This window comes from Triturus cristatus, chromosome 2_2 (assembly GCF_964204655.1).
Source record: "Triturus cristatus chromosome 2_2, aTriCri1.1, whole genome shotgun sequence".
NCBI lineage: Eukaryota > Metazoa > Chordata > Amphibia > Caudata > Salamandridae > Triturus > Triturus cristatus.
Genome location: NC_140582.1, coordinates 609,247,019 through 609,260,004, shown reverse-complemented (window position 1 = coordinate 609,260,004; position 12,986 = coordinate 609,247,019). Strand labels below are relative to the sequence as shown.

The 12,986-nt window shown below is 45.0% G+C and overlaps 1 protein-coding gene across 1 annotated transcript in view; it reads right to left on the bottom strand.

Annotated features, from left to right (window-relative positions):
- Window positions 1-12,986, bottom strand: part of CPE (carboxypeptidase E) — a 357,745-nt gene that overhangs the window by 92,249 nt on the left and 252,510 nt on the right. Inside the window, exon 5 of the mRNA XM_085641790.1 lies at window positions 8,702-8,884. Coding sequence (XP_085497916.1) covers window positions 8,702-8,884 — 183 coding nt within the window. The remainder of the gene's footprint in view (window positions 1-8,701; window positions 8,885-12,986) is intronic.

The following is a 12,986-nucleotide window of genomic DNA, read 5'->3' as shown; positions in this document are numbered from 1 at the left end:
CCCTCTCTCTACACACCTCTCTCTACACACCTCTCTCTCTCTCTATACCTCTAAGTGGCAGCCGGAGCCTGATAGCACTGCTTGTCCTTTACAAAAAAAAACAAGCATTGGCATAGCCAATAGGTCTCCCCTTTGGGGCCTTATAAGTGTTTAACCATGCAACAGTTTATGTTGTTGCACCAAGGATATTGTGCTGCATAACTAAATACTTATAAGGTCCCAAAAGCGAGACCTATTGGCTACACCAATGCTTGTTGCTACTGCTGTTGAGCTGCTGGCCCACCGCTTTCGGTCAGAATGTCGGCACTGGGGCATCCTCCTAGACAACACCACCCATGCTGTGTTGTTGTATGCAGTCGATTTGTTGCTGTACCTTCAGGATGCAGCGGTTGTCATTGAGTTGATCTCCGCGACTTTTCAAGATTTTGAGGAGGCAGCAGGCCTTTGTGTGAATTGAGGAAAGTTGTACATCTTACCATCCTGGCAACACATGCCCCCTTGTTCCATACGCCTGGGTGCCGAGCCACTGGCATGGGTGACAGCGGTGGTCTGCTACCTCAGCATCAAGTTATACCACTTGCAGCCGGACTTGTTTGAAGGCATCTGAAAAGGAGCATTTACGACCCTAAAATCCAAAACACAATTCTGGCAGGGCATACCGCTCGCTCTCATGGGCAAAATTACTCTTTCAAAAATGATCGTCCTTCCCCGCCTCTTATATTATTTCATCAATGTGCTGGTGTAGCCCCACCGACAGTTCTTCTGAGACCTAGACCAGATGCTGGGAGACCTATTCGGGATGGTAAATGGTGGCAAGTGGCCCTCACTAAGCTCCAGTTACCGGTGGGACAGGGCGCTGGGTGCTCCATATTTTAATTCCTATTACATTGTAGCGCAGCTCTAGTGGGTATCCCGGTAAATAATTTATATTAGACTACCACTGGGGTTGGCCCCCTTCCCTTAGATGTTGTTTTCCAGCTGCTCTAGCCCACAATAAAAGTACACCTCTCCTGGTCCCTACTTATTTGGGTGGCCCAAAATTGCCTCACTAGGATCACTCAACTGACAAGACAGTTGCAACCCTATTCACCCGCTATCCCCCTTCAAGGACTGCCGGGACCCCTTGAACACTTCACAGTCAACCATTTGCCTACGTGGCATGACTGCTCCCTGGAAATGGTTTGTGGCCTCCTCCAAAACGACCACCTTATTAAATTTGATCAATTACGCCAAGATTATAACATCCCGCCCCCCCTCGGGCCAGTTTCTACTTCATGGGCTACTACTGGTGGTAATTCAGGATCTATGGCACACAGTGGACAAAGAGCCCCCTACTCTCGCCGTCATACAGACACTGCACGTCATTGGGGACGGCGTCACCAGGTAACATGACTGTGTAAGGCAATTAAGGAGCTTACAGGGAGTCCTCTGACACATCTCCAACACATCTGGGAGGAGGATTTGGCATGCCCCCTTCATAACACTGAATGGACCAAGGCCCTGAAGTCCCCACAGAATATATCTCGTAACGCACTATTCAAAAATATCCAGTACATGGTGTTACATTGGGCGAACCTCACACTCTCTCAGTTAAATCGCATTTTCTCTATGGCCAGAATCACATGCCCCAGATTCCAGGCCCAGTCAGCTGACCTCAAGCGCATGCTTTGGCCATGCCCCAGTATCGCCAGCTATTGGAATACGATACATGACACCCTAGCCACTGTTACAAAGCTCACGATGCTGAATTCCTGGATAGCTGCAGCCTTAGGAATCTTTCAAAGGAGGAAGAATCATAAAGTACGGGCACAATTCGCCAATCTCGCTCTACTATTGGCTAAGCGTCTACTTAATCCATTGGACCACCCAACAACCCCTGGTCATTTCACAATGCATAGGGTACTCCTCCATTGGGGAGAGTCAAAAAGCATGGCTTTGCATTAGGAGGAAGCCCGGCGCCTCCAGAGGTGCTCCATTGCAGCAGCCTGGGACATCATGCTAATCCAATTTTGGGAGCTGATTCGATAAGATCCCCCTACCCTCCCCTTAATCCCCTGTGGTATTGTTCTGCCACTGTCACCATCCCCCAACTTCACCAGCCATGCAAGTCCCTCTGTACAGGTCCAATGTCTCACACTCACCTCCACCAGCGCCGGAAGGGGTAACCACGCTACCCAAGTGGTTGCAGCCTCATTTGCCCCTACTTCTTACAAGCCACGCCCATCTATTTCCTCCTGTGTGTCCCTTGGCAACCTCGTTCGGGTCGGCCCCCCTCGTTGCTTCCCTCGCCTCACAACTTCCCTAGTTTTCCTATCCCTCTTGTTGACAACAGAGGGTTTTTTTCTTTACACTATATCCATCCCCATGGGGCACCTGAGATGTCCTCGCTTTGGCCCTTGCTCGCTAAATTGTATGCAGATGCACATCCTGTGTCCAATTGCTCAAAGTATGCTCTTGTACAATCTGCAGTATATGTCTCTAGGACTATGGCGATTGTTGTTTGAACCGCGTGTCATGGTTGTACATCCACCTTTTATTTTTCAGCGCCATTAACATGACTGTTGGTTATTTCCACACTTGCCATAATGTAAAAAATAAAAAACCTCAATAAAAATAATTTCAAAAGAAAAACATAGTTCAGATGGTGCACATAGCCATATCAACATCCATAAAAACATCATCTAGATTGTCAGAGAAAAGAGGAGAGGTGGGTCAAAAGAGGGGAACATAAGGAGAGTGGGCACATTTTTCTGTACGCCTCCTTGTACTTAACAGTTAATTTCATCATCCTCTTTTTACTCCTTCCCCCCTCTTTCACATATTTTTATACACCTATTCACACACTTCTCGATTCAATTTTTCACTCTATGATAAGTGATCCATCTGAGTGTTCTCTGTTTCATCGGGGTCCAGCGGAGCCTCTAACAGCCAGGCAATCATTTCCCCAAGCCCCTGATCCTGATCTGCATATTCATCCACACGTAGCTGTTGCAGTTAGCACACCTCTTCCACTGCCCATATCAATGCTCCAGAAGTGTGGGCTGGGAGGGGCCGGTGAGGGCGAGTGTATGGCCACCCGGGTTGTGGTTAGTAATAACCCCAGGTGTGCAAATCTATTCTTGATTTGCCTATTTTTTGGGCCTCAGCCGCTCTACCATTGTTGTCCAGTATTCCTGCAACCTGTTGCATGCCCAAGCCATATAAATAAAAGTAGTCTCTCTTGCACAACACTTCACGCAAGCCATATACCTAGTGGGGAAGATTCTGTGCAGTCCCTAAGGGGTGAGTTAAGTACGGTGCAGATAGTAAAAATTAGTCTGTTTGAATTTGGCATTACTGGCCACATCTTGCACCAGGGCACATGAAAAGGGCCATTCACTATCAGTGAGTGGGAAACCTACAGCCTGTGTGCCTTAAATGGTTTGTGTCTTTTGCCCTTTTTCAAAGCTACATAAAGAAACAAAATGATGGCTCTGCTGGACTCCACATCAAGTGTAAATTTCAATGCGTACAACTCCTGGGGCTGCAGAGGGAAGTCCATCCAGATCTCACCTACTTTTCTAGTGAGTTTGTAAACTGGAGGGACTGCCCCTGACCCAGCTCAAATCTCTTTCTAGCATTGTCAAAAGCAAGAAACCTGCCATCCATATGCACATCTCACATTGTCTGGTAGCCCCCACCCATCCATTGTCTTAAGTCCATTAGCTCCTGCAGCTGCCATCATGTATTTAGCAATTTGGCATAGGGAGGGCGCCTCAGGCCCTTTTTAATGACCACTTTCCAAGCTTCTGTGACCTGCCTCACCACAAATGGCCAATCCTCTCCTACACGGGAGCCACTCACAAGATACCAAGGGATCACACTCTCCTCCACTGCACCCTCCAGCTATTTTTTTCCCAGGTTGGTCCTTCAGCCCACCATTTTGCTGCTTAATGGAGGAACTTAGCAATATAATACAGTTGCATGGCAGGAAATCCCAATCCTCACTGCTCTGTATCCATTTTCAGGATCTCTTAACTTGCCCTGCTTCTTTTTTCAGCCAATACCACAGGGATCAAGAGATTATTCAGCATCTGGAAGGTCGACCTACGCAGTATACATATGGAGTTTTGTATAACATAAAGGCATTTGGGCAGGATCACCATTTTACTAAGGGCTATTCTACTCATAACTAACAGCATGTTCCAGGACCTAATGGATTTTCTCAGACCCTGCACATATTATATACATATTGATCTTCTGGGTTGTGTGCAACCTGAATGCACAAGTAGTGAACTATTCGTGTCTCCCAGGGTAGACCACTTCAGGAAGACATAGCAGCTCCCGACCTATCAAACAAACCAAGGGAAACTGTACTGTTTAACTTGTCTTAATATAGAGTCCTGAGGCAGCTCCAAATGAGTCCAGAACCTGCATCAGGAAAAGGGACTGGTCTATCTGTGTGCTTCAAATAGACTAGAGTATTAACAGCATACATTGAAACAATGTGTGTATTTCTTCTGATCCTAATTCCCCACCCCCATAGTGTGCCATGCAAATATATAACTACCTGCTCCAATACCAGGGCAAAAATCAGGGGAGGCAGGAGGCATCCCTGTCTTGGGACGATTCTCTGCTACAAGGCCACCAGTGTAGACCCGGACCATAGTCTTGGTATACAGCAGCCTTAACCATCCCATAAACTGTGGTCCGAACCCCATTTTTTTCAGTACTGCCCAAAAATATTTCCAATTCAGGTTGTTAAATGCTTCTTTCTAGACATTGAGCGCCACAAGTGCACCTTCTATCTCTTTATTTTGGGTCATGTGCAGGATATGAGAACGTCTCTGTCGATTCATGTGTGCCCCCCTGCCTGGCATAAACCTGCAGCATCATCAACAATCAGTTCTGTCACTTCTTGTTGTAAGCGAATCACCAGGGTTTTTGACCATATCTTTTCATCAGCATTCATCATTGACAGGGGTCTGTCTATAAGAGTCCGGATCCTTTGGCTCCCTACCGAGCTTCGGAACCATGTAGGTTAGTGTCTCTTGCATTGATGGTGGGAGTATGCCTGTACTCTTGGACAAACACTGCCAACAGCCTGGCAATAACCAGTGCCCCACATGTTTCACAAAATTCAAACTTTAATCCATCGGAGCCTGTGGTCTTGCTTCTAGGCATACCTTTAATAGTTTCTACGAGTTCCTTTCCCTGTAGCACAGCCTCCAGTTCCACATACTGTTCCCCATTAATTCTAGGAACATCAATGAGGTCAAGAAAATTACATATTCCTGTCACAGGTCCAGCTGTTGTCATCCTGTACAGCGCCACTAGGTGTCCACAGAGTGTCTCATTAATAACTGACTATGTCGACACCACTGCACCATCTGATCTTTCTAATGCCGATATCAGGGGTGGGGGCTGTTGTCTCTTGGGGAGCCATGCTAATAATAAATCCATCTTATCCTCTTCCCTATAGAATTGCTGTGTATAATCGTGGCAAGTAAAATGATCCAGGGCTCCCACCCTCGATCTGGAAGTTTGTCCCACAGCTTCCACTACATCTCGGTCCATCAACATGCCCTGCAGCCACAACAATTCCCTTTCTTTGTTCCTAATCTCTTTTTCCAGCTGTTGACAATTACCCTAAGTCTTAGACATACACTCCCTGTCGTCACTATATTGAGTGTCTCCCACTCATTTCCCTTGTTCAAATGGTATTCCAATTATTACTGAAGAAGCCTTCTAATGTCTGCCCCCGCTCCATGCGGAGCACCATTTCCTCCTGTGCCTCCTGCCATAGTCGCCAGAGTGGTATATGGAGTCGCCTCCTGCGCATATCATATTCCATCATCAATGGGCATGGTCCATAAAAACTGCACTAAGTATTCCTCAGCCTTATCTAGGTCTACGAGTGTCAACATAAATAAGGAATGATCCAATCGACTATATGGACCATAGACCGCCATATTGCAGAAGAATTTCCCACCATCAGGGTGCAACTCTCTCCTTATATCAAGGCAGTGGATATTTTCCATCATTTCTACCAATGCTGAATTCATATGGGGCTTAATGGCCATTCTAGGTGGGTGTCTGTCCGACTGTCCATCACAATTAAAATCCCCAGCCCAAACCATAGGGACATCAGGAGGAAACCCCTCCTTGAAGGACACATAAAACTCCTTATTGTCCATTAAGGGTGTATACATCCACAAAGCATATTTCTCACACAGCCAGCACTCCACATAGCAGAATAAATCTATTCTCAATATCTGCCTTACTTTATCTAAGCTGAAAAGGCACATTCGGGGACATCTAAACTGGGCCTCCTTGTGTGTACGATGAGTAGGTGGAGGAATAGAACTGACCTCTCCACTTTTTCCCCACTTTTTGCGCCTCAGTCTCAAGTAGGTGCATTTCCTGGAGGAAAGATAGTCTTATCTCATGCCCTAGTATTAACAGGTGCACTCTATAATTTTTTACATAGGTATATAGACGATTAACATTCCATGTAGTCTTTTCAAGACGGCCAATTATCCTTTCCCATTTCATATTCCTCTACTGTACCACCACTCCACCCACGTATTCAAGTGCATATTATACCCTCTCTTCCGGTCACCAAGGTGTAGGCCACTCGCCGGGTCTTCATGAGAAAGGACTCTCCTGGATGCTGACTCCGCCCCACATCTAGACCCCCGGTTAAACACTTCTTTGAAACCCCTCACACATCATCACCTACGGGTAAACACTTCTCTGACCCTACTGTGCCTGCCAAATCATTTGCAAAGTTACTAGTTTCAAACCCACCATTTACCCCCCTCAACTTCTGTGTCCCTGTGAACTTTATGTGCTACTACTATAGTTGTCACAACCAATCCCCAGCGCCTGTAGACCGATGGCCCGCCAACTCCAAGAAACGGTGTTTCCCTGGGAACTCCTATGACACTAACCCTTCTCTATTGGTAAACAAAATACAAAAACGTAAATTTTATCTTAAGAGCTAAGCTACTCATGGGTAATTCCACCCACTCAATGGCATAACCCAGTAGGCAGCCCCACAATTGAATTGAGTCCACCGTCTCCAGCTGCCAACTACAGACCTTGGAAGAACTGGAGTTGTGGCCCTCTCTGCTGGAGGTCAGAACTGAGAAACAATGCTCAGTGTCCACCGCCTCCCCAGTTTAGATGTGTAAAAACACAGTAGCGATAAGTTACAACTCTCCCCTATCCCCGATTCCTAAACAGATAGTTCACTTCAGTTTCCTTCTGTTGAACCCCAGAGCTAAAGGAATCAGAGAGGGAACATAGAGGTATATTAACACATCATACAGACAGACCCCACTCATCCATTTGACTTCATCCCGCAAAACATTTCTAGGATGCTGGTGGTGGGTCTATATTTTTGTAGCAACACAAAAAGATGATGGACAGAATGCTGAACACTGTAAAACACTCACCCCCAGTCTCAGACCTGGATTAAGTCCATCGTTTTTTGCGCACCATGCCACCCCAGTTTGGAACCAGCTACATGAAAATCAGTCTTGACCCTGCTCCCCATGGCAACAGTCCAGCCCGAACTGCCAAGTGCAAATAGCATTAAAGCCCCATCACGCAACAGCGGAGTGTTCCGGGTGCTGGCATCTTCCAAGTAGGACCTAGCTGAGCCAAGGCCCCTTTATTTTATTGTTTATAATCTCACTGTCCTCCTCCGTCATGTGAACACTGTATTTTTCGACCGTCTGTCAGCATGTGTGGCAGCTTTGTCAGGACCAAGATTCTAATTATTGCAACTTGTAGGCGATATGAAACGCTTCTGGTGGGTAGGGAGGTGCTTATATGCGAACTTACAAAAAGTGCACATACTGTGTCAGAAAAGTCATGCATACATCAGCGGGGCATGCATCAGGTTCTGTATGTGTAGACTAAAGTAAAAGTTATTGGATGTGGACTAATCCATCCTTATATTCACAGAATTACCACATTTGTTATTAACGGTATTACTGCTTACGGTCAGTGTAATCCCTACTCAGAATTGGCTGACACTACTGCCTTGGTGAGATAGTCAGTCATCAACCCAGCACCCAGTTGAATGCTCACTTTCGAAACACAATATTAGAGCCACAATTATGAGACACTATAATTGTCACATAGACTATTAATTTTGTCTTCATTCTGCACTTTGGCAGAAGCATGAGCGAGAACATGATGTGGTTCCTTAAATATCATAACCCAGGATATAGTCTTGTCTGAGAGTAACTACTGACATGCGGGTGGACCAAAATAAGGAGCAGGGCATGCAATGGGTATCTGGTGGTATCTGGTTCTAGTAATTAAAGAATGATAAGCCTTATGTTGTCCTGTATCATATTCAGCTTTTATTCTAGCTGGTCTCATGAATTATGGATTTTGAAAAGTGGGAGTAACACACCAAGGCAATCACGCAAACCTATAAAAAAGCAAAAATGTTGAACTACCACAGTGTACTGAATCCTTGCCAGGTTGGCACTGCTGGTGTCAACACAGTGAGATGTGCTAAACTGATTCAGAAACGTGTTTTTTTCCCCATTTAATGTGAGGAACTCCCAAAAACTCAGGAATGGGTCACACCTGAGTCGGGATTCATTCAGACTCACAGAATGCACCTTTGTGATTCATGACCTAAAAAAATCACAAACTGAAAACAAATCAGCTGCTGACATATCCGTAAATTCAAACTTACCTCCTTCTACATTGTACCAAGCACCACCATTGGTTGTTCCATCAACAAAGCTGGCATCGTCATCATTCTGGCGGCATGGTGGTCTCTTTGGGTCAAACATGGCAGGATTAAAAGAGGAGTACGAGAGAGCCAGACTCTTGAAAATAGCATCGTCGGGGCACGAGCTGTATTCCTGTGCACTACCTGAAAGAAACATACGCAGAGAGGTCACACTTCATTTATATTTGGGAACAAAAAATGTAAATAGTCTGTACTTATAAACTGGAAATCATAGTTGTGACTTTCATTTCCAAGATCGAGAGAGCTGTTTTTTAAAAATTTTTAATCGTCTCTCTGTGAGAAATTCGATCAACTGTGATTCTTTGCAGAAAACGTGGCTACAACTCAGTTTCAATCCTTCAAAATCTCAAACGTAATATCTTAAGGTTTGGCACATTTTTCTACTTCAGTAAAATGTGGAAAATGACGTTTCGCAATAAGATTCAGTTAAGTTAAACATATGAAAAATGATCTTAAACATAAGGTCTGCTAGAAATAAAATTATAGTTTTCATGTCACTGTCGTAATACATCTTTAAAACATTAAAGAATGTAAACATTTCTGGCCATCACTACTTAAAAGCAACAGTTAATGTCTTGAAGGACAATCCAGGGTAAGTACTATCACGAGCCTTTGCACAGTGAAAATCATACCTTTTTAAATAAGATATATGTGCCCATAGTGGGTCAAGAGTAATTACAGACGTTCATTGAAACACAGCTTGCTGGATTACAGCCACAACTTGAAAAAGAGGCCCAGAAGCCACCGTGTTGTCCCAAATGCAATAACATCAAATCACAGGGCAACACAGGTGAAATAGCCTAATGTATCCATGCTGGCCCAATAAGTGGATTTTGATACCATGAGTCAAAACATCTCAGTAGACTGCCCAGACCACATGAGAGCATAAACCAGGCACTAGGGTGGATCTCCTATCTGTCTGACAGGTCCATGGGATCCTTGCTAGCTCACATTCTATCACAAGTGATCTCTTTTCCACAGACGGCCACAGGTTTACACTCTGGACCTACCACTCCTCTAGCATAGCTGAGCCCTGTAGCATGCTTAATGCAATCCTTCAGCCTCACATGCTCTAGGTGTACTGATGACAATCAAATCACCCTCAAGCCAGCAACAGTTCACCCCCTTTCACAAATATGTACACAAAGTTAACCACCCCAAAGTCAGCGCTGACCACAAGTAATGCTCCTTAACGGACATGTATTAGTGGCCACCACCCTTCTTTCATGTCCAGCCTCATTCTTACCCACCTCTCCATTCTGCAAAAGCAGCGAAAGAACCCAGGACTAAACATGGGTACTGAGCTCCCTTACACTTAACACTGACTTATTAGTTCAGACTTCTTTATTCCCTACTATGATCACTGAGGCAAAGTTTCCTTTCCCGGCATTGTGGGAATTCTGGCTATCGTCAATCTGCATAAGTTCTTTGCAGACTAAAAGTTTAAAACACAGAGGCCGCCATATTTTGCAGCTTTGAAAGAAAGGCCGCATCAGTCCTGTATTGCATAGGCGTGTATCACACTAGTTTCAAGGCACTTTGCATAGTGCTGAGCAGTACATTGAACTGGTCCTGGGATCTGCAACTATTGGCTGTTCATTATCATTGAATAAATGCCTATCATACTTTTTTTCCTGTGCAAAATCTGCTGAGATGTGTACCAGAAGCAACAACATATCCAGACCTTAAATGGATATGTCGTCTTTTGCAAAGTCTGTAAAATAGGACTCATTCCCAGAGCAATTCTTCAACTCGCCAGCCTGTACAAAACAACCTGCCTGTCTGCTTATGACCCTGGCAGCACCAACACCCCACCATAAACAGTCATCTTTTCTTTCCTATCCTACAATCACTACGCTTCCCTACACCAGCATTTCTTTCTAAGTTTAAGGTCACAGCTCAATATGGAAAATCATTCACAGTGCAATTATCTACCAAACATGTCAACCTATGTAAACTCTTTGGTGGACACAGAACTCCCACCTATCAACAGGTATGTTTCCTTTCAGTCCTCATAATCTTGCCACGTACTTGCATACAAGTTCATGCTACCTGGCTAAGTAAACCACTAGACTCCTCTCACGTGCTTTTCTACAAAGCACTCCCCAACATCAAGCAGTCCACCAATATCAGGATAATGAAAGATAAGCCTAAATGCTGTACAGCGGCAGCGGCAATAGCTCTGTTGTCCCTCGCTCATGCAACTCAAGCTGTGTGCTGTACTCAGTCATGCTCTGCTTATCATTTGCCAGGCTCAGCACACCCTCATTCATGAGTTGCACATATATTGCAGTGCTCTGTAAATCCTTGGCCACTGCAGGCACACCGTGCACACCTTCAACCACTCGCCACACAACTTCAGCCACATTTCGTTTGCCTACCCTTAACCACACTCAGGATTTCCCCATTCACCTTCTGTGCATCCTGTACTTCACTCTCTCATGATGCCTTCTACCACACTCTTCAAAGCCCTTGGTGGGATAAAAAATGTGTCTAGCTGACTCCTTCTAGCATTGTGCGAGTTAAGTTAGCATATGCGGCACCATTTTGTATTCAGCCGCCATTTTGTGCCATGATCGAAATTAAGCTGGTCTCATACTGTCTGCTTCAGCATAAAGCAGCCTCGATAGTTTCTTTTTATTGTTCAAGGTTGAGCTTCGCTGCACTAATGAATAGCTCATTCTGTAACTGCATGCCTTTCCTCATAGGTAGGTCTGCTCCCACTCTCAGAGAGACGGGCAAAGTCACCTTGAAACTAATATAGCATGTACCCGGTCTCAGGATCGTAGCTCATCCTTCTGTACCTCCTTTGTTCATCAGCTCCCAGACTGGAAGATTCCAGTCTGCGTGGGTCTTTAGGGGTGTTGGAAATGTATATCTGGTATTGTCATGTTGGCGGGGGTCAGTCCCTCGGCAGCTATCTAAGGAGGCTGGTCAGACTGGACTCCGCTTAATTGTATGACTAATAAATAACTTTGGTTTGTATTCTCTATGGTCTGACCGACTCTTGATTTGTATGGAAGGCTGAGAGGTGGTCGCGAGTGACCCGGGTGGCCCTAATCGAATCACTTCCTTCACTCTCCACCATGATCTGTATTCCCTTGGCCTTGATTTATAAGACCTTAGCCACTGGGGACATTTGTGCTTAAAAGAGTGGAAAGGTAGAACATTTCTGCACTGGTCAAGGACTGATGAGCTAGGCAAACTGGGCACACAACAGTGGTCTTCTGGGAGTGAAAAGAAAATCACAAGGGAGTACAAGAAGGTCATACAGACTCAACAATGTACCTTTTTAATTGGTGCTCCCTGCCAGTGTCTATCAGCTGCTTGAGGAGCCAGGTTATTTGAAACATGTTAGCCCCCTCCTCACCACCGCACACAGACATTTTCAAAGGAGCACTGCAGTTATCGGTAAGCTAACAGACATCCTGTTTAGAATCTGACATTGCAATATATCATACTACTGTGGAAATTAACTCTTGGGAAATGCAAAGAACCTACAGTTAGTCCTGCCGGGGCACAACAGACTTAGACTGAAAGAGCCTGGGGCATTAGGACTACTTTAATTTTCGCATCCATTGCTGTTTTGATTTCTCTGCTTCCACCACAGTACTAAAGTGGAAACTATTAGCTAGGTGTAAGTGGAAACTGTCAGCTAGGTGTCACGCTCACTTTATTTCAGTGTTACTGTGTGTATTTTGCACAAAGTTGTTGAAAATTTGACACTCTTAATACAGCACTCGCATCACCCTCTACCATTCTTTATTCAGCCCTATATGTGCCTAACCTCATTCTCAGTTTTGCCAAATACACTTTCAGCAGCAAACACCAAGCAACTAGTAGCCTATTGCTCTCAACCCCAGATTTCCACCCTTAACCACTCTACACCAGCATTCACATACAACCTTACAATTCACTGCATGCCACTAATAGTTCAGCACGTCAACCCAAATTGTACAGCAATGCACACTCAGTCACGCTAGATCTATTTAACAGACATTACACAAATAGCATGCACAGTGTGGCACCGCATACCCGGACATACCACAAGCTCCATGTGGCTACACCAGTGGTATTAACAGGTTATACAAGTACTAGCATGGCATAGCATAGCAGCTGAAGCAACTTTAAATAATATTAGCTTAAATTAATTTACTACACAGTCCATCCATTCTTTGTTGCTGGCTGGGAAATTCTTCAACATAGTTTTGAAAAACTTCCTGAA